The sequence below is a fragment of the Triticum urartu genome, chromosome 3 (assembly GCF_003073215.2).
Source record: "Triticum urartu cultivar G1812 chromosome 3, Tu2.1, whole genome shotgun sequence".
NCBI lineage: Eukaryota > Viridiplantae > Streptophyta > Magnoliopsida > Poales > Poaceae > Triticum > Triticum urartu.
In genome coordinates, this window is record NC_053024.1 from 463,288,978 (window position 1) to 463,316,083 (window position 27,106).

Sequence of the window (27,106 nt, forward strand, 5' to 3'; positions counted from 1 at the left end):
GTGGATGTGTACGCAGCAACTCGCGTGCGATAGCTAGCTAGCGGGGCCCGGCCCGTTCCGCGGTCGCGCGCAGAGAATCCGGCTCCGCGCCTGGTTTCCGGCTCACGTATACGGCTTGTTTGCCCAGACTTGAGGGCCAAGCAACCGCCCATCATTCGCCCGGATCCCCTCTAGTTTCTTCTCTTATCATATTCCTCTCTCTCTCTCTCTCTCTCTCTCTCTCTCTCTCTCAACACATTGACACGTACAAACCCATAAGCTGGTGGTGCTGCTGCTAGCAGTTCCATCTATCGATCGGGGTAGGCAGCAGCAGCGATCTTGTCCGGTCCGATCTTGCTTGCGCGAATTCCGACCTCTTTATTAATTTCTCCTTTGTGCCTGCCTCTCAACCTGGTCTCTCGTCATCAATCAATCGAGCCATGCATCAATCCATCTCTACTTGGTAGTACACTAGCTCGCTCGTGGCGATCGATCTCCTTGGCAAGCAACAACCCAAAAGTTGGTGAGAATTCTATTCCTCTGTACCAGATAGAGAGAGAAACCCAGCACCCAGCAGCAGCAACAAGCGCAGGCAATGGTAGCTAGCTTTTAACAGGGACAAGCTTCCTCTCTAACCTCTTTTTCTCTTTGTTCTCTTCTCAGGCCGCTTTGTTCCCTCGCCCGCCCTCTTTAGCCAGCCACCAGCCCCGATCTCCCTCGATCTCCTCTCCTCTTTTTACCCTGTCACTCATTCCCTCCCAGCCGGCAGGGCCGGCCTTGATCCTGCCACATATGGGGACGGGCTAGCAAAGCGGAACTGCGGACACCGAGAGGCTTTCCATATCTTCATCCATCCATCATCATTAAGTACGTGGTGGTGGGGCGCGGGAGTGCCGTGTCGGCCGGCCATGACATGGTGCAATAGCTTCAACGACGTGCGCGCCGTGGAGAACAACCTGGCCTCCGCCGCGGCCGTCGCGGCGGCGGCCGCCAAGAAGCAGCACCACCACCAGCAGCAGGCCTCCTCCCACGTCAGCCTCGTTAGGACGTGCCCCGCCTGCGGCCACCACGCGCAGTATGAACAGGTACGTACCAGCTCCTGCACGCCATCTCTCCGAGTCTGAGTGAGATCGCAGCATGACTATATGATGATCAATCAATCATTTCCATGGATGGATCAGTTGCAGGCGGCGGCGACGATACAGGATCTGCCTGGGCTGCCGGCCGGCGTCAAGTTCGACCCCACGGACCAGGAGCTGCTGGAGCACCTGGAGGGGAAGGCCAGGCCGGACACGCGCAAGCTCCACCCGCTCATCGACGAGTTCATACCGGCGATTGAGGGAGAGAACGGCATTTGCTACACCCATCCGGAGAGGCTTCCAGGTATTGTTACACTCAAACACACACGTACGTCCTCCTACAATACTACGATCGCCAACATATACACGTTTAACATCTGACCGGCCGCCATGTGAGTCTCGGCGTGGTTACGTACGTAGTACTGTACATGTTATTAGTTGCGCGCGCTCTAGGGGCTTGCGTTACATCAAAAACTGGTAGGGAAAGCGCCGGATTTCAAAAGGAAAAGATTTCGGATTAGGACAAGTCGGGGGCGAGAGAGAGAGTGATTGTTGATCCGTCATGGGACACTGCCCACAAACTCTTTTGGTTTGATATACAATATTTGGGTTTAAGTCGTTTTCAGTTTGGTTTCCTTGCCCTTGCTTGATCGGTACTCTTCTAGCACAAAAAGAAAAGAAAATTGCATAAGCGTATGTGTTGCGTATTTGTTTTACCCTTGCTTGATCGGTACCCTTGCTTGATCGGTACTCTTCTAGAACAAAAAGAAAAGAAAACTGTGTTGCGTATTTGTTTTGTGCTTCTTTGTTTAATATATATAGTATAATAGTATATAGGTGTGCATCTGCGTAGCCCATATGCATTTGCACTGGTGCACGATACGTATAACTCAATAAAGGTTGCCTTTCAAGTAATCGCTTCTCCTACATATGGCATAAGTATATTAATTCCACATTGCAAAAATGAGATCGACGCAAGGTGCCATCAAATGTCTACGTCATGCAGGATGCACGCAACATCAGACTAAAGCAAGGAAATATGAAGTTAATTTGAAAGGACCTGTGATATGGATGTTTTTTTTACTTAATTATCATTGTTTTTCAGATTAAGAAGCATTGTTTTATCTCAAAGTTACGTGCTTCCGCACTCCATGCTTATATTTATGTGTACGCTAGCTGGTCATTGTTTAATTATTTTGCCAACATATATATGAGGAAACATTTTGCTTACGGGAATGCATTATCTTTACCCCAAAATTTAAGGTCTTATTTTGATCATGCCAGGTACAAATAAGAATATACAATAGATCAGGCACACACGTCAATCCTCTCCTATTGTTTTCATTTTGTGACCGAAAGAGTGATGAATGACATATCATTGCTATATCATTAATTTATCAGAATATAAGCCAAGCATTAATGCCCTACTTAGTTTTTCTGTAGGAATTAGTAAAAATGTATAGAAAAGGAGGTTGAAATATAAGTTGGTAGTAACTAATAAGATTTATGAATTAGTAATAAAATATAGATGCATTTAATACCTTGTGGTGCACTTGTTTAGTTATAAGTTCTTAATGAAAAACATTCACAGGAGTATTTACTTTTACCACATGTTTTAAAAAACTATTTAGTTTTAAACACTACATTTTATTCAACCAATTAACACACTTCTTTTTGGGTAATAGAACTATATAGTGTTGGGGGGGGAGGGGGGGGGTTCAAGGTTTAAATTTTGGGGCACATGAGTATTTCAGGCCCCAATCCAAATTATAGAGCAAAATTTATCATTTTTTTTACCGAGAAAATGTATTTAGTATGAATTTAATTTGAATCTAGCTAGTACAAATTTGCATATAGAAAAGTATATTTTATTTCCTATGGGAGGTGCCGATGAAACTAGTTATATGTGTTTGGAATCTATCTCAAGAAACTTGGAACTCTTGATTATCAGTTATTCTTGCTACTCCTAGTCAAGTGTAGGCTTACACCACACAGGGCAAATTTTAGCAGGTTTGAAAAACAATTCACAAGAAAAGAAGCTCGTGTGTGTCTTCCTTTAGCAATTGTCTATATCATGGTTGCCTTTTTCTTTGTTAAATCACATTTGATTCTGCTCCCCTCTTTCCTTCTTCTTTTCTTTCATTCATGTACATGCTTACTAACCCCCTGATTAATGAATTAAAATCATCAATTAATGTAAGATATTATTTGCACTTCTAAACACAAAATTACACATGCAAGTATGTTTAAATTTAGGTTCCACGCAAAACCAAAAGTGCAAAACTGCAAACCAAGAAAGTGTACTGCATGCAAAAGATGTTTGCTCGCACACAAATAAGCGCGCAATTGCACAACTTAAAAATGTATAATAAACAGAATTAAAACAAAATAGAAACATTCAAAAAGTATATTGTTAACAAAAATAACAATAAAACCCTTACAAATACAAATACAAAAAACTATGCTACATTTAATCGCAACAAACTAGTCTGATAAGAGTGCCCTGGACAAGGAATGCTAACTAAGGTTGTGGGTTCTAACTCTGGCGGACGCATGATTTCTCGTTCCTGATTCTCAAAACAAGCAATTCTGCACAGATCTCCCGGATGCCTAAATGGCTCAGAAATTGACTGCATTATTTATAGCTTGTGAAGTAAATACATTATGGAAAACCATCGAATTCACTTTACTCTCTTTATTTGCATACCGATCTGGCGAAATGCAAACTTTGTTGAGCTCTTTAGTTGAACTGGCTTCTACCTTTCCAAACATTAGAGTTTTGTTTAGGTCGTAAAAATAGTTTATCCTTTTTAGCAGCAAGTGTATTTTTATCTCTCTGACAAGTACACTTACTTAAACATTGTATAGGGAGAAATTAGTCGAATAGAGTGGATTCTTATTTGTCGGAGAACTTGAACACTCGTTAATTATATATTGATCGGTTAGGTAACTACCCATTTTAAAAGTTCTTTGCAAATTCAAATTTAGAAACCTGCACCTAGTAAGCTGCACATTTCTGGACTAAGGTTGCACACTTATTGTTTTTTTACAGAAACACTTGATAGAATTGGAAGAAAAAAAATCGCTAGAGTCTGCGGAAAAAACACATTTGGGCCTATTTGCTTGGGATTAATGCCACATGAGTGGTTACTTGTGCATGCAGGGAGAATATCTGGTGTATGGGTGCTTGTGGTGCACTAAACTCCTGTAGTATATTTCAAAATGTATATTTTTTTAAAAAATTAGCATATTCACACGACATCAATGTATGTTGTAAAAAAATCAAAACAAAATTCAGAACATTGCTCGAAAAACCAAAAAGTCAAAATCGACACTGAATAGTACATAACATAAGTTAGGCTTTAGATTTGGCCCATTACAGCATTAATGCCAAATTTGTCTTTTTGTATCTTGAGCAATGTCTCACATTTAAATATGAAATTTTGTGACAATATACATTGATGCTTTGTCAACCTGCTAGATGGTTTTCAGTTTTTACAAAGATTTATGTGCTACGGTATCCGGTGCACTGATAGCACCACAAATGTGAGTGCACAAGATACAATCCCCCGTGCATGGGCACATAAACTACAAAGTCATTTCGTTCATGATCCTATGGCGCGTGTCTGAGAGGATCTTTCTTTTTCTATGCCAGTATTAATTTCAGCTTCTTTAGTGAACTGTTTTCATTTGATCAACAAAGTTGGTGTTTTCTTTTCGAAAAAAAAAACAAAGTTGGTGTTCTGTTCCTACAAAATAAAAAGTTACGGTAGTGTTTTGTCTTTTACTCCTTCCGTTCCTAAATATTTGTCTTTCTAGAACAAGTGACTACATACGGAGCAAAATGAGTGAATCTACGCTCTAAAATATGTCTACATACATCCGTATGTGGTAGTCCATTTGAAATCTCTAAAAAGACAAATATTTAGGAACGGAGGGAGTACTATATAAAGGGTACCGCGAGTTATCTTTCACACATGCATGTTTCTTATGTACAATGGATTGAATTTATGACTTTGTTGATTTCCATGAAAAAGAAAAAATCCCATACAATTCTCCAGATGAAATAATATAGTGTAGGAATTAGATGAGACTTGGTTATTTCTCTTCTATGATGAGAGCTAGACACCTTCTTGAATTTACGCATTTAGCCCGTTTGCAACACGGTTATTCACTTTGTTCGTTTCAGGAGTTGGCAAGGACGGCCTGATCCGCCACTTCTTCCACCGTCCATCAAAGGCGTATACGACGGGGACTAGGAAGCGGCGCAAGGTGCACACCGACGAGCAGGGCGGCGAGACGAGATGGCACAAAACGGGCAAGACCCGCCCCGTATTCACTGACGGCAAGCTCAAGGGGTACAAAAAGATCCTTGTCCTCTATACCAACTACGGCAAGCAGCGCAAGCCAGAGAAGACCAACTGGGTGATGCATCAATACCACCTAGGCTCCGATGAGGAGGAGAAGGATGGCGAGCTCGTCGTCTCCAAGGTGTTCTATCAGACGCAGCCACGGCAGTGCGGCGGCTCGACGGCTGCCGCTGTCAGGGACGCCGCCATCACAGCGGGCAATATCATCAAGGGTGGCGGTGCAGGTGCAACTAGTGATCATCACCGTCATCACCACGAGGATGGCCACAACAACAATATGCTGAAGGAAGCTGCAGGAATGGTAGATTTCTACAGCCCAACTGCTGCAGCACTAATCGGGTACAGCAGCCAGGCGGCTCCTCCTAACAACAGGGCGGCGGCCGCGGCTGCTGCTGCTTCTGCTCATTTGATGCCTAACTTCGAGGTGCACACGGGAGGGACGGGCTTTGGTCCCTGACCAAGAATTGCAAAGCCAACTAAAGCAAAGCAGTTCTATTCGTTGACTGATATATACTCTACTACTAGGTTAGAGGCCAGGAGACACGTACTGAGAGGATGGCAGGCAGATAAAATGGCACTGGCAGTGCGCGCGAAGCAGTTTCGAAACAGTACTACTGGACAATAAAAGTGTTGAGTGGCTGCACAGGTGATGAAGCGTAGGGATCAATCTTTGTTACATTGTTCATTATATACACATATACGTATACGTAACTTGACGTCTTAACGTACTCTCAAATTTTTGTTTAATGATCTGTTGTTCCGTAATAAGAATCATGTTTTCTTTTGAGGGAAAGAATAGTGAATTCTAATATGTATGTACCATGTTTTTTGCTAAAAGACATTTTTTATTAACTCATAATGTTGTAAAGGAGAATATAAACATCATGAGTGCACACGCAGTTACAATGCACACGGTCAACACTAAAACAGACACAGGATATAGAATAAAACACGACCTCTAAAGCTCTTGGATTGAACTACAACATGCAACATCAAGCATCAACAGACTGAGAAATGCATTTCAAACAACGACGCCCGCAACAAGTGAATGATGTGCCTGTGTCATTGTCACCAGATTAGAGCCGGTCCAGACATTTCAAGGGACTGGGGTGAAACTAGAAGGCAGGGAAGTTCCGATGACAAAAAGAGACATGACCTGCACCCAGGAGACTAAATGAAGCATCGCATGAGGCAATGCAATCTCGCTGTGGGCGTGTGTGCGCCCTAATGTGGCGTCCTGCCGCCTAGCTTGAGCGGCAACATTGTGTGCTACATTTTCTGCACAATATTATCTCTAATGCACCTAATTGTCGAGTACATTGTGTGCTACATTTTCTGCACAATATTTCTTAGTACTATTTTGGTTGTACTATCTCGTATTACCTAACATGTATATGATGCACATTTTCTGCACAATATTATCTCAAATACACCTTTCTAGTAGAAATCCTTAAAAAAAGTAAACTCATACTCCCTCCGTTCCTAAATATTTGTCTTTTTAGAAATTTCAAATGGACTACCATATACGGATGTATATAAACATATTTTAGAGCATAGATTCACTCATTTTTACTCCGTATGTGGTTACTTGTTGAAATCTTTAAAAAGACAAATATTTAGGAACGGATGTATTAGAGTATATATTCGGTTTGTATATTTGATAGTTCAAATTGTAATCTATCTCTACTATCTTTGGCCCCCAAGTTTTGTATCTTATATAAACAGCCCTTTGAGGCCCTAATACATATTCAGAATTCAATAATCTTCATGGTATCCGTCGCCTAGGTTATCTTCTCCACATGGCCTCTTCGCCGGCCCCTCCACCTCTTCCGGCGCGGCCTCTCTTTACCGCGGCCGAGTTCAACGCCGCCAGATCGCCATCTGCCTCTTCTTCCTCCTTCAACCCTAGTTCCCTTACCCACCACCAATATGCCCTTCCGCCACCACCAATCTCTCTAGCAGATACACTTGCCGATGTTGCGCCGTTCATACCCATCTCGCTTGACCTGGCTGCCCACAATTACTACCATTGGCGCCATCTCTTCCACATCCACCTTGGTCGCTGCGGTCTATGCCACCATATTCATCCATCCTCTGTGCCGCAGCCTGCCAATCCTCGTTGGGTGAAGGACGATCTCACGATCATCCAATGGATTTATACTCGGATCTCCACCGAGCTTTTCAATCTTGTCTCCAACGACGATGCCACTGCAGCCGATCTTTGGGCCGCCCTTCAACAGTTGTTTCAAGACAACTCCGACGCCCGCATCAACGCTCTCCACACCGAGCTCCGCACCATCACCCAAGGAGACTCCCCGGTCACCGTCTTCTGCCAGCGGATCAAGTCGATCGGTGATGAACTCCGGCAACTTGGTGATCACGTCGACGACCGCGTTCTTATAAACGCTCTTCTCGTCGGTCTTGGTGAGCAGTTCGAGAAACAGGTGGCCTTCATCCCCATGTTGCGGCCCTACCCGTCCTTCGGCGAGGTCCGCTCTCTCCTTCAGCTCGAGGCTCAGAATCAAGCTCGCAAGGCCACTCGTCCGCAAGTGTTTCACGCCACCACCAACTCTTCGGCGCCAGCTCCATCCACTCCGTCGTCGGCCCCTGTCCAGCCGCCTCCAGGCTGGCGCCCGAGCCCTAACTACCGCGGCAAGAATCCCGTCTATCGGCCGCCCCAGCCTCGCTCCGCCAGCTCCTCGGCGTCATCATCATCATCGTCTACACCGGAATCTACTCCAACGGCATGGCACCAGCAGCAAGATCCCTGGACCGGGCTGGTTCAGGCGTGGCCCATGCCTTGGTCTGCTCCGTCTCCTTACGGCGCTCCTCCAGCATACACGGGCGCCTGGAGCCCGGGCCATCGTCCTGCCACCGGCTCCCCTGGTCTCCTCGGACCCCGACCGCCGGCTCACGTCTACACCGCCACTACTACACCGACCACGCCCGGCGCCCCCGTGCTTCCGCCCGGCTACGCCCTGGTTCCCTATGCGCCCGGTGCTCCTTCGGCTCCGTCACCGTACGCATACGGGCAGCATGCACCAATGAACATGCCTGCTCCCTCTCCTACGACAACATCGCCAAGCTGGGATCAGGCTGCTTTCATCGCCGCCATGAACAATTTCACCCTCAACAACGAAGGTACGGATTGGATTTTCGATTCTGGTGCATCTACGCATATGTCTTCAACTATGAATTTTTTGTCAGCTTGTTTCCCTTCTTCTTTTTCTTCCATTACCATCGGTGATGGTTCTACTATTCCTGTCTCTTGCACCGGTGATTCTTACATTCCCTATTCTTCTAACAATTTTCTTTTACGCAATATTCTTGTAGTCCCATCCTTAATTACTAATCTTATCTCCGTTCGTCAGTTTACCATCGATAATCAAGTTATTGTGGCCTTTGACCCCTTTGGTTTATCTGTGAAGGATCTGACAACGGGGGAGGTTCTAGCTCGTTACAATAGCACCGGCGATCTTTATCCTCTTCATGGCGCCCCCACTTCCACTCCTCGCGCCATGCTTGCATCAGTTCATCTATGGCATCGTCGGCTTGGTCATCCTAATAAAGCTACACTATCATCATTGTTACAGGAATTTTGTATCCCTAGTTCTAGTGTCCCTCATGATTCCTCTCTTTGTAATGCCTGTCAATGTGGCAAACATGTTAGACTACCTTTTGGTACATCCTCTACTATTAGTACTTTTCCTTTTGAACTGCTCCATTGTGATCTATGGACCTCTCCAATTCCTAGTGTTTCTAGTTACAAATACTATCTTGTAATTCTTGATGATTATTCCCATTATGTTTGGACCTTTCCTCTCCGAGCCAAGTCCGATGTACACCCAATTTTTCTCAATTTTCGTCAATATGTTCTAACCCACTTTGGTCTTCCAATACGCTTTATTCAATGTGACAATGGACGAGAATTTGATAATACTCGCAATCGCACTTTCTTTCTTTCTCAAGGCATACTTCTTCGCTTTTCTTGTCCCTATACATCTCCTCAAAATGGCAAAGTAGAACGCTCTCTTCGTTCCATCAATGATATTCTTCGCACCTTGCTTATTCAAGCTTCTCTTCCTCCCCGTTTTTGGGTTGAAGCATTACGCACTGCCACACTTCTTCTCAATATTAGACCAACCAAAACATGTCCTCTCTACACTCCCTTTCAATCCCTCTTTCTTTCCCATCCCGACTATCTTTCCCTTCGCATTTTTGGTTGTCTCTGTTTTCCCAACATCACTTCTACCACTTCTCATAAACTAGAACCTCGCTCTTTACCCTGCATTTATCTTGGTCTCTCCGATGATCATAAGGGCTCTCGCTGCTTTGATCCCTCATCCGGCCATGTCATTATTTCCCGTCACGTCGTCTTTGACGAATATACCTTTCCCTACGCTGCCACACAAACATCATCCACAACCCAACCTTCCTCTGTTCGTTCTTCATCTCCTCTCCTCCCTCGTCTAGCTCCTACCTCTATTGTCCCGGAGCAACAACCACCACCGCATCAGTCTTCCATGCCTCCACAGCAGCCTTCTGCACCGCCCACTTCTCCTTCACCACAGCCTTCCGCGCCCCCCACTCTTCCCTTGACAGCAGCTTCCTCTCCTCCCACGCCCATCTCCCCTATTGTTGCTTCTCCTTCTTCCTCTTCTTCCTCCACACCGCCTCTTCCATCTAATGCCGTTCCTATAATACCTCCGGCCAATGACCATGTCATGTGCACTCGTGGTAAGCGTGGCTTTCACCTCCCTACACGACGTCTTAACCTCACGGCTGTTCCCACTATCTCCCCTATTCCTACATCTTATAAACGTGCTCTTCTCGATCCTCTTTGGCACTCTGCTATGCGTGATGAGTTTCATGCTCTTCAGCAAAATAACACCTGGACTCTCGTTCCCAAACCACCCGGTGTCAATGTTGTTTCCGGCAAATGGGTTTTCCGTCACAAATTTCATGCTGATGGTACTCTTGCTCGTTATAAAGCTCGTTGGGTTTGTCGTGGGTTTTCTCAGCAACACGGTGTTGATTTTGATGAGACTTTTTCTCCAGTTGTAAAACCTAGTACCATTCGTGTTGTTCTCAGTCTCGCTGTCTCCTCCTCTTGGCCGATCCATCAGTTAGATGTTAAAAATGCCTTCCTCCATGGCACTCTCAATGAAACTGTCTATTGTCAACAACCTTCGGGTTTTGAGAATTCCTCTTCTCCTGATTTTGTTTGTCTTCTTCACAAATCTCTGTACGGTCTTAAACAAGCTCCTCGTGCTTGGTTTCATCGCTTCACCACCTTTATTCACACAATAGGTTTTACCGCGTCTAAATCTGATTCATCTCTCTTCATTTTTCGTTCCTCCTCCCATACTGCCTATCTTCTCTTATATGTTGATGACATAATTCTCACTGCCTCTTCTGATTCCTTTTTACAACACATTATATCTTCTCTTAATCGTGAATTTTCCATGACTGATCTCGGTCCTCTTCATCACTTTCTTGGGATCACTATCTCCCGCACTTCATCTACACTCTTTCTCTCTCAACGCCAGTACATTCTTGACTTGCTCTCTCGTGCAGGGATGACTGACTGTCAACCATGTCGTACGCCGGTCGACGTTGGTACCAAGTTGTCGGCCGACGGCGAACCTTTTTCTGATCCTACTCTATATCGCAGTATCACTGGTGCTCTCCAATATGCCACACTCACTCGTCCTGATATATCTTATTCTGTTCAACAAGCGTGCTTATATATGCATGGTCCTCGTGTTCCTCATTATTCTCATGTCAAGAGAATACTTCGGTATCTCAAAGGCACTATTGATCATGGTCTTCTCCTTAATTCTTCCTCTCCAACAAGCTTGACAGTTTATTCTGATGCAGACTGGGCGGGTTGTCCAGATACTCGACGATCTACATCCGGCTTTTGTGTTTATTTGGGTGACAATCTTGTTTCTTGGTCTTCTAAAAGGCAGGTTACGGTTTCCAGATCGTTTGCAGAAGCTGAATACAGGTCTGTTGCTCATTCTGTGGCCGAGGCAGGGCGGCTCCGTCAGCTTTTGGTTGAGCTCCATCGACCAATCGAGCGTGCAACTATAGTTTATTGCGACAATATTTCTGCAGTCTACATGGCGTCCAATCCTGTTCAGCATCGATGCACCAAGCACATCGAGATTGATATTCATTTTGTTCGTGAAAAAGTGGCTCTTGGCGAGGTCCGTGTGCTTCATGTTCCTACCACTGCGCAATTTGCTGATATTTTCACCAAGGGGCTCCCCACTGCAGCATTCACTGGCATTCGCTCCAGTCTCAACATTGTTACACCTGATGTTGACACTGCGGGGGGGTATTAGAGTATATATTCGGTTTGTATATTTGGTAGTTCAAATTGTAATCTATCTCTACTATCCTTGGCCTCCAAGTTTTGTATCTTATATAAACAGCCCTTTGAGGCCCTAATACATATTCAGAATTCAATAATCTTCAGGAAGGGAGTAGAAACTAAGAAATTCAATCACTAATGTATTACAAAAAGTAGATTAGGTTCACAAAAGTACATACCTCTCATTTTTCTTGGCCCCTCATCACCTTCGGGAAGTGACTTGTTACATCATTGTGCTACATTATACTGTGATTACCTACCTAATCAGCAAGACAGCAAAGAGTTAATTAAGATTTAGACTCTGATACTTCTTTCAAGAAAATAGTAATACAAAAAAATTATGTTGGTATAATTATGCTACTTGTTTGCATCGTGATGTGTGGTGGTGGTGGGTGCATTGTTAAGCGTCGGTGCTATATACACATGGTTTTTAACCCCTTTCCGCGACGGCATTTGAAACCAACGCCAAGTGTGTGTGAATGATAGGGGAGTTCTTCCCACACGACCTAGAAACCGTCGGGGATAGGCCCTCCTGGCACACAGGCTGGGGCAAAATGAGCTCGCGTGTGATTGGACGAGGCATCGAAACCCAATCATCTCCATTCGTATGTACATCTCACACGGTGAATCTCAGAAAAACATTTCCGTTCGTATGTATATCACACACAGTCAATCAAGCGAAGACGTTTCCGTTCTTACGTACATCCCACATAGTCAATTCAGGGAAAAACGTTTCCGTTCGTATGTACATCTCACACAGACGATCCAGGGAAAACATTTCCGTTCGTATGTACATCCCACAGAGTCAATTCAAGAAAAACGTTTTCGTTCGTATGTACATCCCACACCGGTTTATGTATAGGCTCGTGTGTGATAGGTGTAACTATCTCACACCACTACTAGAGAAAACCTTACTAGTGGCGTTGATTTTTTACATACCAGTAGCGCGGGCACCCGCGCTACTGCTAGGGCGCTACAACTATCGAAACAGTACTACTGGACAATAAAAGTGTTGAGTGGCTGCACAGGTGATGAAGCGTAGGGATCAATCTTTGTTACATTGTTCATTATATACACATATACGTATACGTAACTTGACGTCTTAACGTACTCTCAAATTTTTGTTTAATGATCTGTTGTTCCGTAATAAGAATCATGTTTTCTTTTGAGGGAAAGAATAGTGAATTCTAATATGTATGTACCATGTTTTTTGCTAAAAGACATTTTTTATTAACTCATAATGTTGTAAAGGAGAATATAAACATCATGAGTGCACACGCAGTTACAATGCACACGGTCAACACTAAAACAGACACAGGATATAGAATAAAACACGACCTCTAAAGCTCTTGGATTGAACTACAACATGCAACATCAAGCATCAACAGACTGAGAAATGCATTTCAAACAACGACGCCCGCAACAAGTGAATGATGTGCCTGTGTCATTGTCACCAGATTAGAGCCGGTCCAGACATTTCAAGGGACTGGGGTGAAACTAGAAGGCAGGGAAGTTCCGATGACAAAAAGAGACATGACCTGCACCCAGGAGACTAAATGAAGCATCGCATGAGGCAATGCAATCTCGCTGTGGGCGTGTGTGCGCCCTAATGTGGCGTCCTGCCGCCTAGCTTGAGCGGCAACATTGTGTGCTACATTTTCTGCACAATATTATCTCTAATGCACCTAATTGTCGAGTACATTGTGTGCTACATTTTCTGCACAATATTTCTTAGTACTATTTTGGTTGTACTATCTCGTATTACCTAACATGTATATGATGCACATTTTCTGCACAATATTATCTCAAATACACCTTTCTAGTAGAAATCCTTAAAAAAAGTAAACTCATACTCCCTCCGTTCCTAAATATTTGTCTTTTTAGAAATTTCAAATGGACTACCATATACGGATGTATATAAACATATTTTAGAGCATAGATTCACTCATTTTTACTCCGTATGTGGTTACTTGTTGAAATCTTTAAAAAGACAAATATTTAGGAACGGATGTATTAGAGTATATATTCGGTTTGTATATTTGATAGTTCAAATTGTAATCTATCTCTACTATCTTTGGCCCCCAAGTTTTGTATCTTATATAAACAGCCCTTTGAGGCCCTAATACATATTCAGAATTCAATAATCTTCAGGAGGGAGTAGAAACTAAGAAATTCAATCACTAATGTATTACAAAAAGTAGATTAGGTTCACAAAAGTACATACCTCTCATTTTTCTTGGCCCCTCATCACCTTCGGGAAGTGACTTGTTACATCATTGTGCTACATTATACTGTGATTACCTACCTAATCAGCAAGACAGCAAAGAGTTAATTAAGATTTAGACTCTGATACTTCTTTCAAGAAAATAGTAATACAAAAAAATTATGTTGGTATAATTATGCTACTTGTTTGCATCGTGATGTGTGGTGGTGGTGGGTGCATTGTTAAGCGTCGGTGCTATATACACATGGTTTTTAACCCCTTTCCGCGACGGCATTTGAAACCAACGCCAAGTGTGTGTGAATGATAGGGGAGTTCTTCCCACACGACCTAGAAACCGTCGGGGATAGGCCCTCCTGGCACACAGGCTGGGGCAAAATGAGCTCGCGTGTGATTGGACGAGGCATCGAAACCCAATCATCTCCATTCGTATGTACATCTCACACGGTGAATCTCAGAAAAACATTTCCGTTCGTATGTATATCACACACAGTCAATCAAGCGAAGACGTTTCCGTTCTTACGTACATCCCACATAGTCAATTCAGGGAAAAACGTTTCCGTTCGTATGTACATCTCACACAGACGATCCAGGGAAAACATTTCCGTTCGTATGTACATCCCACAGAGTCAATTCAAGAAAAACGTTTTCGTTCGTATGTACATCCCACACCGGTTTATGTATAGGCTCGTGTGTGATAGGTGTAACTATCTCACACCACTACTAGAGAAAACCTTACTAGTGGCGTTGATTTTTTACATACCAGTAGCGCGGGCACCCGCGCTACTGCTAGGGCGCTACAACTATTATTTAACAGTAGCGCGTTTGTAAACAAGCGATGCAGCTAAAATACTTAGTAGTAGCGCCTCTTTCTCTACCAACATACTACTATCATCACGTAGTAGTAGAGCCCTATTTTCTCCCCACGCTACAACTAGGTAAATAGAAATTAAAATAATAAAAAGAAGTCAGATGCAATATTCATGGAAACCAAGACAAGTCCAGTGCAAATAAACTAAGTTCATAGAACCATCACACAAACATCAACGACAATACCACATTTAATATAACCATACAATCTCACAAACTCATATACACTAGTCAACAATGCATGGATAGATCATAGTTGATAAGTCTACTAGGTGGTCATCCTAGCATATATATGGTTCAGCAGCCACACGCATGCATATGTAGTTCTAGATGATATCGATGACGATCATCATCCTCAAGCCTGGGCAGTGGGTGTTCCTGGTAGTAATTAGGATTGCCTGTTGATGTCTGCTACACAACCTTTTTCTTGTAGACGTTGTTGGGCCTTCAAGTGCAGAGGTTTGTAGGACAGTAGCAAATTTCCCTCAAGTGGATGACCTAAGGTTTACCAATCCGTGGGAGGCGTGGGATGAAGATGGTCTCTCTCAAACAACCCTGCAACCAAATAACAAAGAGTCTCTTGTGTCCCCAACACACCTAATACAATGGTAAATTGTATAGGTGCACTAGTTCGGCGAAGAGATGGTGATACAAGTGCAATATGGACTGTAGATATAGGTCTTTGTAATCTGAAAATATAAAAACAGCAAGGTAGCAAGTGGTAAAAGTGAGCGTAAACGGTATTGCAATGTGTTGAAACAAGTCATAGGGTTCATACTTTCACTAGTGCAAGTTCTCTCAACAATAATAACATAATTGGATCATATAACTATCCCTCAACATGCAACAAAGAGTCACTCCAAAGTCACTAATAGCGGAGAACAAACAAAGAGATTATTGTAGGGTAATAGGGTACGAAACTACCTCAAAGTTATCCTTTCTGATCGATCTATTCAAGAGTTCGTAGTAAAATAACACAAAACTATTCTTTCCATTCAATCTATCATAGAGTTCATACTAGAATAACACCTTAAGACACAAATCAACCAAAACTCTAATGTCACCTAGATACTACAATGTCACCTCAAGTATCCGTGGGTATGATTATACGATATGCATCACACAATCTCAGATTCATCTATTCAACCAACACAAAGAACTTGAAAGAGTGCCCAAAGTTTCCATCGGAGAGTCAAGACGAAAACGTGTGCCAACCCCTATGCATAAGTTCACGAGGTCGCGGAACTCGTAAGTTGATCACCAAAACATACATCAAGTGGATCACGTGATATCCCATTGTCACCACAGATAAGCACATGCAAGACATACATCAAGTTCTCAAATCCTTAAAGACTCAATCCGATAAGATAACTTCAAAGGGAAAACTCAATTCATCACAAGAGAGTAGAGGGGGAGAAACATCATAAGATCCAACTATAATAGCAAAGCTCGCGATACATCAAGATCGTGCCAAATCAAGAACACGAGAGAGAGAGAGAGATCAAACACATAGCTACTGGTACATACCCCCAGCCCCGAGGGTGGACTACTCCCTCCTCGTCATGGAGAGCGCCGGGATGATGAAGATGGCCACCAAAGAGGGATTCCCCCCTCCGACAGGGTGTCGGAACGGGTCTAGGTTGGTTTTCGGTGGCTACGGAGGCTTCTGGCGGCGGAACTCCCGATCTAGGTTATATTCTGAAGGTTTCATTATATGTAAGAGGTTTTGGCGTCGAAAACAAGTCAGGGGGGTCTCGGGCTGTCCACGAGGTAGGGAGGCGCGCCTAGGGGGGTGGGCACGCCCCCCACCCTCGTGGGCGCCCGGGACTCTTCTGGCCCAACTCTTTTACTCCATGTCCTTCTTCTGGTACAAAAATAAGTTCCGTGAAGTTTCAGGTCAATTGGACTCCGTTTGGTTTTCCTTTTCTACGAAACTCAAAAACAAGGAAAAACAGAAACTGGCAATGGGCTCTAGGTTAATGGGTAGTCCCAAAAATCATATAAAATAGCATATAAATGCATATAACACATCCAAGGTTGATAATATAATAGCATGAAACAATAAAAAATTATAGATACGTTGGAGACGTATCAAGCATCCCCAAGCTTAATTCCTGCTCGTCCTCGAGTAGGTAAATGATAAAAACAAATTTTTTGATGTGGAATGCTACCTAACATATTTATTAATGTAATTCTATTTATTGTGGCATGAATGTTTACATTCATAAGATTCAAGATAAAAATTTAATATTGACATAATAATAATAATACTTCAAGCATGCTAACAAAGTAATCATGTCTTCTCAAAATAACATGGCCAAAGAAAGCTATCCCTACAACATCATATAGTCTGGCTATGCTCTATCTTCATCACACAAAGTATTTAAATCATGCACAACCCCGATGACAAGCCAAGCAATTGTTTCATACTTTTGATGTTCTCAAACTTTTTCAATCTTCACGCAATACATGAGCGTGAGCCATGGACATAGCACTATAGGTGGAAAAAATGGTGGTTGTGGAGAAGACAAAAAGGAGAAGATAGTCTCACATCAACTAGGCGTATCAGCGGGCTATGGAGATGCCCATCAATAGATATCAATGTGTTTGAGTAGGGATTGCCATGCAACTGATGCACTAGAGCTATAAGTGAATGAAAGCTCAAAAAGAAACTAAGTGGGTGTGCATCCAACTTGCTTGCTCACGAAGACTTAGGGCATTTTGAGGAAGCCCATCATTGGAATATACAAGCCAAGTTCTATAATGTAAAATTCCCACTAGTATATGAAAGTGACAACATAGGAGACTCTCTATCATGAAGATCATGGTGCTACTTTGAAGCACAAGTGTGGTAAAAGGATAGTAACATTGTCCCTTCTCTCTTTTTCTCTCATTTTTTTGTGTTTTTGTGTTTTTTTGGGCATTCTCTTTTTTATGGCCTCTTTTTTTCTCTTTTTTTATATTTTTTGTCCGGATTCTCATCCCGACTTGTGGGGGAATCATAGTCTCCATCATCCTTTTCTCACTTGGGACAATGCTCTAATAATGATGATCATCACACTTTTATTTACTTACAACTCAAGAATTACAACTCGATACTTAGAACAAAATATGACTTTATATGAATGCCTCCGGCGGTGTAATGGGATGTGCAATGAATCAAGAGTGACATGTATGAAAGAATTATGAACGGTGTCTTTGCCACAAATACAATGTCAACTACATGATCATGCAAAGCAATATGACAATGATGAAGCGTGTCATAATAAATGGAACGGTGGAAAGTTGCATGGCAATATATCTCGAAATGGCTATGAAAGTGCCATAATAGGTAGGTACGGTGGCTGTTTTGAGGAAGGTAAATGGTGGATTTATGGTACCGGCGAAAGCTGCGCGGTACTAGAGAGGCTAGCAATGGTGGAAGGGTGAGAGTACGTATAATCCATGGACTCAACATTATTCATAAAGAACTCACATAAGTATTGCAAAAATCTATTAGTTATATAAAAAAAGTACTATGCACATGCTCCTAGGGGGGTATATTGGTAGGAAAATACCATCGCTCGTCCCCGACCGCCACTCATAAGGAAGACAATCAAAAAATAAATCATGCTCCGACTTCATCACATAACGGTTCACCATACGTGCATGCTACGGGAATCACATACTTTAACACAAGTATCTCTCAAATTCACAACTATTCAACTAGCATGACTCTAATATCACCATCTTCATATCTCAAAACAATCATCAAGTATCAAACTTCTCATAGTATTCAATGCACTCTATATGGAAGTTTTTATTACATCCCTCTTGGATGTCTATCATATTAGGACTAATTTCATAACCAAAGAAAACTACCATGCTGTTCTGAAGACTCTCAAAATAATATAAGTGAAGCATGAGAGTTCATCTATTTCTTCCAAATAAAACCACTGTCGTGCTCTAAAAGGATATAAGTGAAGCACTAGAGAAAATGACAAACTACTCCGAAAGATATAAGCGAAGATTAATGAGTAGTCGAATAATTATGCAACTATGTGAAGACTCTCTAACATTTAATAATTTCAGATCTTGATATTTTATTCAAACAACAAGCAAAACAAAACAAAAATGACACTCCAAGCAAAACACATATCATGTGGTGAATAAAAATATAGCTCCAAGTAAAGTTACCGATGAACGAAGACGAAAGAGGGTGTCGGTGTCAAAACCGACAGATCTCGGGTAGGGGGTCCCGAACTGTGCGTCTAAGGAGGATGGTAACAGGAGGCAGGGGACACGATGTTTACCCAGGTTCAGGCCCTCTTGATGGAGGTAAAACCCTATGTCCTGCTTGATTATTCTTGATGATATGAGTATTACAAGAGTTGATCTACCATGAGATCAGAGAGGCTAAACCCTAGAATCTAGCCTATGGTATGATTGTATCTTGTCCTACGGACTAAAACCCTCCGGTTTATATAGATACTGGAGGGGGCTAGGGTTACACAAGGTCGGTTACAAAGGAGGAGATATACATATCCGTATTTCCTAGCTTGCCTTCCACGCCAAGTAAAGTCCCCTCCGAACACGAGACGAAGTCTTCAATCTTGTATCTTCATAGTCCAACAGTCCGGCCAAAGGATATAGTCCGGGCTGTCCGGAGACCCCCTAATCCAGGACTCCCTCAGTAGCCCCCGAACCAGGCTTCAATGATGTCAAGTCCGACACGCAATATTGTCTTCGGCATTGCAAGGCGGGTTCTTCTCCAAATTTTGAATGTTCGTCAAGTAGTGTCCGGCCCCATAAATGTTGGACTTCTTGGCTTCTGCGCCCAGTAAGGGCTATCTTCCACGCGTCGAATGAATACGAGGAGCTAGGGAGTTTTTACATTCGCCCCCCTAGCTAGATAAATAAATCGTCTATTAAAGGGATGGGGATTCTTAGATCCAATCCGTACCATCCTCCCACGGCGAGAATCCATCGGAGCGCGCTTCAGAAAAATCCACTCCAACATGGCCGACCACCGCAGCTCCTCATCTCGCCCCCGTAGCCCTAAGCCCGGTGATTGGGAGAGGTGTTCTGTCCCACACAGTCGATTAGTCAAACTGCAGACTCAGGGATTTCTCCCTCCAGCGTATATGGTTCCCGTCCAAGCCGGGCTCGCCACCTACAATGGCGGGGAGCAAGCGGAGAGCTTCCCCAGCCCCTCTACGGGGGAGCGGGTGTGCCTTGTTCCTTACTTATTAAGGGGACTCGGATTTCCAATTCATCCGTTCCCTCATGGGCTCCTAGAGTTTTACGGCCTCCAACTGCATAATTTCACCCCTGCTTCCATATTACACATCGCCGGCTACGTTTCCCTTTGCGAGTTATTCCTAGGCTGCGAGGCTCATTGCGAGCTGTGGAAAAAGGTTATTTTGCCTCGTCCCCCGCACACAGAAGGGGTCACTTTATCAAGTGGGTGGAGCCAAAATATGGCGCATAACCGAAACCGGATACTTGTCTGGTACTCCGAAGAAGACGTCCGAAGACTGGCCTTCGGAATGGTTTTATATGGAGGACGTCTCCCTTCCGGACCCTGTTCGGCGGGGTCTTCCTAAGTTCAACAATGTTCCTCTGAAGAAACGCCGAAGTTGGCGCCCGCGGAGCCCCCAGGAGGAAGACAACGGAGAAGTCCTTTACCTGATGAACCAGATTAAAGCACCGGCTCAATCAGGATTGACAGTAATCAAGGTTATGTCAATATGCATAATGCGGGGAGTGCGGCCACTTCAATATCGAGGGCACCCCCTGTGGTGTTTTAACGGGGAAGATGATGCCACCCGTTGCGGGCGTAAGGGACCGGACTCCGCTGCTGCTTTAGCAAAAATTCCGTCCGAGTTGTTCAAGGGAGAGGAAGAGGAGTTCATCCGCATCAAGCCATGGGATGGATTCTCCATGTATAGCCCTCCAAGCTAGGTGAGTTATATCTCCTTACTCCCATTCTTCCCGCATTCTTTGTCATAGGTACTCACCTTGCCATTTTACGGCAGGAACTGCGAAAAGCTGTAAGGGAGGTCAACAGCCCATCTCCACAACCAGAGGACCCTGACCAGGCCCTCGGTCCCGGACTCGAAGAAGATCCGGACATATTCGTGGAGCTGATAGACAGGCAGTTATATCAATTGAACTATGATGACGCCATGGTGGCCATTACGGCCGACTATCCCGGACTGCTCCCTGTGCCGCACATAAGAAAAACCAAAATCCCAACTCCAAAAACTAGGATCCCCTTTTAGACACTTCGCCTACCATATACATATGGTGTTTTACAGGGAAGGCATTCGGGACGCCGTGCCGAACCCGCAGCAACTCGCCAACAAGAGGCACCGAGGCCGGGTAGGCCAAAAAGGAAGGCGGTCAGGCTGGAGACGCTGGCGCAGAGGTATGACAAAAAACCCCGCTCCGTGGTTGTCGTCTTTCTCAAAATGTAATGACGTCCATGTTTCTTTAATAGAAAAAACGCTCGCCGGAATATGTGTGGAGAGGCTGCCGATCACGCTTCCACCAGTCGGGCTCCAGGGCCGGACATAGAGGCGAAAGCCGACATGGGGCGGACGCCGGATACTCCTCCTATAGAGGATGCAGATAGACTGTCCGCTACAAATTCAGAAGTGGAGAGCGCCATGAATCATAGGCGTCGTCGGGCCGTACTCTGTGACGCTTGCTTCTCACCAGAGGCATTTGATGCCTTCAATTCTGGAGACACGTACCTCCGTGGTGCTCAAAATGGTCTAGCCAGAGCCACGGACCAATATGTAAGGGATGTACGGGTAAGCAAATCTCACGATTATATGTATCAGTAGCCCCTGAGACTTGAAACAGTTGACACAACTGATTTAAGGATCATTATTTGTGCAGGTTCTTACAGAGAAGAATTCCCAACTGTCTCAAGAGCTGGACAAGTGCAAAGCCCAGCTGGAAGCCGCTGTTGCCGCATTGAAGGAGTCCGAAAAGGGCCCCCTGGTAACTCTTTTGTCTATTGCAAAGAATATCAGTACCAGGTAGTATGCGGCGTATATGCACATCTAACAATAGATGTTGCAGGTGGCCCCAGAGTGAATCTGGAGGCCGTGGGGGCGGATACGGCACGTGATGATCGCCAGCGAAATGCTGGCGAGCGCGTGCTGACGCGAGTCAGGCAGGAGAAAAATGATCTCCAAGATGCCAATATCCGGCTGGGCGTGGAACTGAAGGATGTCCGAGCCCAGCTTGCGGACTCCGTGAAGGAGAATAAACGGCTTCAGCGCGACATTTTTAGTAAGTGCTTGAACGAACTTTTTAAAGGAGTTCGACGAAGAAGCCTGGTAACAGCGTTATGTCTGCAGGTATGCTGACGGGTCGTCCCGCGGAGGAGATGCCCGGGTCCTCGGGTGATCTTCTGCCAGAGCTCTCACAACTGCGCGAACAAGTTCAACAGGTGATGCAGAGTACTGCCCAAGCCTTGTGGCCATCCGCGTCCCCGCTAGGAGGCATGGGGAGCTTATAGAGAAGCTTAAGGGAGCACGGCGACACTTCCGATTATGGAAGATATCAGCCTGCCGACAAGGTGCACGGGAAGCCTGGGCTATGGTGAAGACACGATATACCAAGGCTGACCCAAACCACATGGCCGAGGTCGGTCCTGTGGGGCCCGATGGGAAAGAGATCCCCGTCAGTTTAGTGTATGATCAAGTAGAATTAGCCGCAAAGTATTCCCAACAGGATTGTAGGCTAGACAGCCTGTTGGATGGTATATAAGAAGAATTTAATCAGTCTTAGTGACTGTGTACTTCAAGTGACATATGTAATGTCTCTAGCCGGATTGTAAATCATTTGTCATGGCGGAACTTTTCGCTTCGACCTCTGGACATGATAGTCCGGAGTGTATCCGAATACCCACTCAGTTATATAAAAACCGGGGTATGCATGGAAACCAGGCGTAGGGGTCATAAGTGCTTGAACATACAAGTACCCAACTAGCTATGTTATATTACATGGATAGTAAGAAACATCTTCCAGGGAGAATAGTTCCGTTGTTTCCTTTCCCTGGGTACGCATGCCCTAATGTGCATGTCCGAACTGCGAGAAGCAGGCTAAAAACGTCTGGGGGCGTGTAGTAACTTAAATGAAAGTTATCTTTTATTCACCGACCGAATATTCCCTTAAGAACGCTAGCTTTCGGCTTCACCCAGTCTGAGGTACACATCCGGATGACCCGGCAGTAACTATCGCAGAGGTGCTCCCCTTATGCCCTAGCCGAATTAACAGGAATGTAGGGCATAAACACAAGATCCAGGCAAGCCAGCTTGGCCAAAACTTAAGTCATATCAATGCATATAATGGCGAAAAAAGGTGCATGCAGAAGAATAACACATGTGCGGGGCATGAAGCCCGGAAAAATAATTAGATTAAGCTTCTGTATAGGAAGCCCCCAGGTATATTGAGCGCGGTTAGCGCGTCAAGATTGTGTAACCAAGACACATGTTTAGCCCTTTAGGGCTTTGAAGAGAAAAGAGAGAAAGAAAGAGAGAAAAAACAGATGTGCAAAAAATTCATGGAGGTAAGGAGATGAACTTAGAGTCCGGCGCTAGGCGTAGAATCTTTGGAGTCTGGCTGCGTTCCACTACAAGAAAACTGAGATACTGTGACGAAAATCCTCGTGACGGAGCTTGGTGTCTACTACACGACCTTCTTCTTGTAGATGTTGTTGGGCCTCCAAGTGCAAAGGTTTGTAGGACAGTAGAAAATTTCCCTCAAGTGGATGACCTAAGGTTTATCAATCTGTGGGAGGCGTAGGATGAAGATGGTCTCTCTCAAACAACCCTGAAACCAAATAACAAAGAGTCTCTTGTGTCCCCAACACACCCAATACAATGGTAAATTGTATAGGTGCACTAGTTCGGCGAAGAGATGGTGATACAAGTGCAATATGGACGGTAGATATAGGTTTTTGTAATCTGAAAATATAAAAACAGAAAGGTAGCAAGTGGTAAAAGTGAGCGTAAATGGTATTGCAATGCGTTGAAACAAGTCCTAGGGTTCATACTTTCACTAGTGCAAGTCCTCTCAACAATAGTAACATAATTGGATCATATAACTATCCCTCAACATGCAACAAAGAGTCACTCCAAAGTCACTAATAGCGGAGAACAAACGAAGAGATTATTGTAGGGTACGAAACCACCTCAAAGTTATCCTTTCTGATCGATCTATTCAAGAGTCCATAATAAAATAACACAAAGCTATTCTTTCTGTTCAATCTATCATAGAGTTCGTACTAGAATAACTCCTTAAGACACAAATCAACCAAAACCCTAATGTCACCTAGATACTCCAATGTCACCTCAAGTATCCATGGGTATGATTATACGATATGCATCACACAATCTCGGATTCATCTATTCAACCAACACAAAGAACTTGAAAGAGTGCCCCAAAGTTTCCATCGGAGAGTCAAGATGAAAACATCTGCCAACCCCTATGCATAAGTTCACGAGGTCGCGGAACTCGCAAGTTGATCACCAACACATACATCAAGTGGATCACGTGATATCCCATTGTCACCACAGATAAGCACATGCAAGACATACATCAAGTTCTCAAATCCTTAAAGACTCAATCTGATAAGATAACTTCAAAGGGAAAACTCAATTCATCACAAGAGAGTAGAGGGGGAGAAACATCATAAGATCCAACTATAATAGCAAAGCTCGCGATACATCAAGATCGTGCCAAATCAAGAACACGAGAGAGAGAGAGAGAGAGAGATCAAACACATAGCTACTGGTACATACCCTCAGCCCCGAGGGTGGACTACTCCCTCCTCGTCATGGAGAGCGCCGGGATGATGAAGATGGCCACCGGAGAGGGATTCCCCCCTATGGCAGGGTGCCGTAATGGGTCTAGATTGGTTTTCGGTGGCTACGTAGGCTTCTGGCGGCGCAACTCCCGATCTAGGTTATGTTCTGGAGGTGTCAGTATATATAAGAGGTTTTGGCGTCGAGAACAAGTCAGGGGGGGTCTCCGGGCTGTCCACGAGGTAGGGAAGCGCACCCAGGGGGTGGGCGCGCCCCCCACCCTCGTGGGCAGCCCGGGACTCTTCTGGCCCAACTCTTTCACTCCATGTCCTTCTTCTGGTCCAAAAATAAGTTCCGTGAAGTTTCAGGTCAATTGGACTCCATTTGGTTTTCCTTTTCTGCGAAACTCAAAAACAAGGAAAAAATAGAAACTGGCACTGGGCTCTAGGTTAATAGGTTAGTCCCAAAAATCATATAAAATAGCATATAAATGCATATAAAACATCCAAGGTTGATAATATAATAGCATGGAACAATCAAAAATTATAGATACGTTGGAGGCGTATCACCTGTCCAACATGAAGATTCTTGCCGACGAGGAAGTTCTACCACCCAACCGAGTTGAAGTGTGTGTGACCGTCCGTGTCCACGCCGTACGCACAGGTGGTGATGGAGCCCCTCTTGGTAAGGCGTATTCCACTAGAGCCTTCTTCATCAGGCTTGATACCACAACTCTCAGATAGGCTCTTTGGATTCTACACGAAGCATATATATCATCGGAAGGATAGTACTACATTTCTACACTATCAATTAATAAGTAGCCTCACACATTCTACACTATCAAAATATAGTACTACATTTCTACTAAGCATGAATTCTACTAATAAGTATATATGGATTCTACACTATTAACAGTTCTTTGGATTCTACACGAAGCATATATATCATCGGATTCACTAAGAATATAGATCATCGGATTCACTAAGCATATATATCATCGGACTCTACACTAAGTATAACAATAAAGCATATCATCAAATTACTACAGTAAATGCAACATACCATGACATGCCGATCAACCATGGTACTTGTTAGGCGGGTCACGAATGGCACCCCAACGAAGTCAGCACGTGGTGGAATGATACCGTCGTCCTCATCCTCATCATCTTCATCATCTTCCGCTTTGTTGACATAAATGACGGCCAGCTTGGGTCTTTCTGCTCTGAAGGAGAAGCTGATCAACTCACCACCGGTGATACGCATGTGGGCGATGAAACGGACCCATCCATCTCCTCCCACCCGCGTCATATTTAGCCCTTTCTCGACCTCCATAGTGTAGGGGGCCCTAGGAGCCTCAAAGGTCATAGAGTCTCCGGTTAGCTTGTTGAATTCCGACCTCACATTGTATGGGACGATCTGTGTACAAAAAGAAAAATGATATATACATGATGCATTAATGCCAATAACACTAAAAACAAAATAGTGGTTACCAGTTTCATATAATTTATTACCGCTGGATGAACAAAACTAGACTGGAAGTAGATGCCGAACAACGTGCCGGTTCCAAGGCTGCTGGCGCACCTTGACTTGCACTATCGACATGGTGGTGGTGGCGCCATTTCCCTAAAGCAATATGATTAAAGGATTAATGATCCAAAAAGTAAACATAAAGTTTTCAATACACATCAGGTATTGAATAAATACACATCAGGTTCACATCATAGAGAATACACACCAGGTTCACATGGCAAGCAAAATAACAACTAAATTGTAGTTTAGTTCAGACAATAACCTAATAGAGATCATGTAACCCAAACAGAGCCTAATAATAAGATAAATGGCATATTGCCATTATTGCGCAAGCAGACAAGCAAACACCCTCCCTTTTAGATCAGATACAACTCTCTATCTCTCTGTGTTTTCTTTTTTTGAAATTTATCAAAAATGGTCTCACTAACAACATCAGATGGATAGCGATTTGGGTCGATCATTCCATTAATGGTCAGGTGCCGGTGGATCGATGTCGTCACCGGCTAACCTCCTACTACTCCTAAAAGGCAATGAAACAAGACTATTGTAAACCATTTGTTTACCTAGGGCTACAGGCCCTAGGGAAAGATTTGATCCTGGTTGCATGTCCAACGTGGCAAGGTGGTTTACCTACGAACAAGTTTGGCTCTAGGGAAAGATCATGGGGCCATTTGAATCATTTACCTCAATATACGAATTTGCAATTCAAAATTTAATTCATAGTAGCCATAATTCAAATAATTAAATTCTGAGCTATAATTCAAATTTATAAATTATAGCCGTAATTCAATGTACACACTAGATTCATGTTCAAATGGCACATACATCATACTCAAGGTCAGTTTAGAACCAGATTCAAGGTCAGTTTGGAACCA

The 27,106-nt window shown here is 44.0% G+C and overlaps 1 protein-coding gene across 1 annotated transcript; it reads left to right on the top strand.

Annotated features, from left to right (window-relative positions):
• The first annotated feature begins 217 nt into the window (after positions 1-217).
• On the top strand, positions 218-6,280 carry LOC125544352 (NAC domain-containing protein 73-like). The gene is made up of 4 exons (XM_048708003.1): positions 218-502; positions 643-1,064; positions 1,161-1,362; positions 5,248-6,280. The coding sequence occupies exons 2-4, from the start codon at positions 888-890 to the stop codon at positions 5,883-5,885; spliced, it is 1,017 nt and encodes a 338-aa protein (XP_048563960.1). The 5' UTR covers positions 218-502; positions 643-887; the 3' UTR covers positions 5,886-6,280.
• Positions 6,281-27,106: the final 20,826 nt, after the last annotated feature.

Excerpts from the sequence above, each read along its gene's own strand:
- LOC125544352 (XM_048708003.1), top strand. The coding sequence starts at position 888 with ATGACATGGTGCAATAGCTTCAACGACGTGCGCGCCGTGGAGAACAAC. Across the intron at positions 1,065-1,160 it reads ACCACGCGCAGTATGAACAG|TTGCAGGCGGCGGCGACGAT; the intron begins GTACGTACCAGC and ends TGGATGGATCAG. Across the intron at positions 1,363-5,247 it reads CCATCCGGAGAGGCTTCCAG|GAGTTGGCAAGGACGGCCTG; the intron begins GTATTGTTACAC and ends TGTTCGTTTCAG.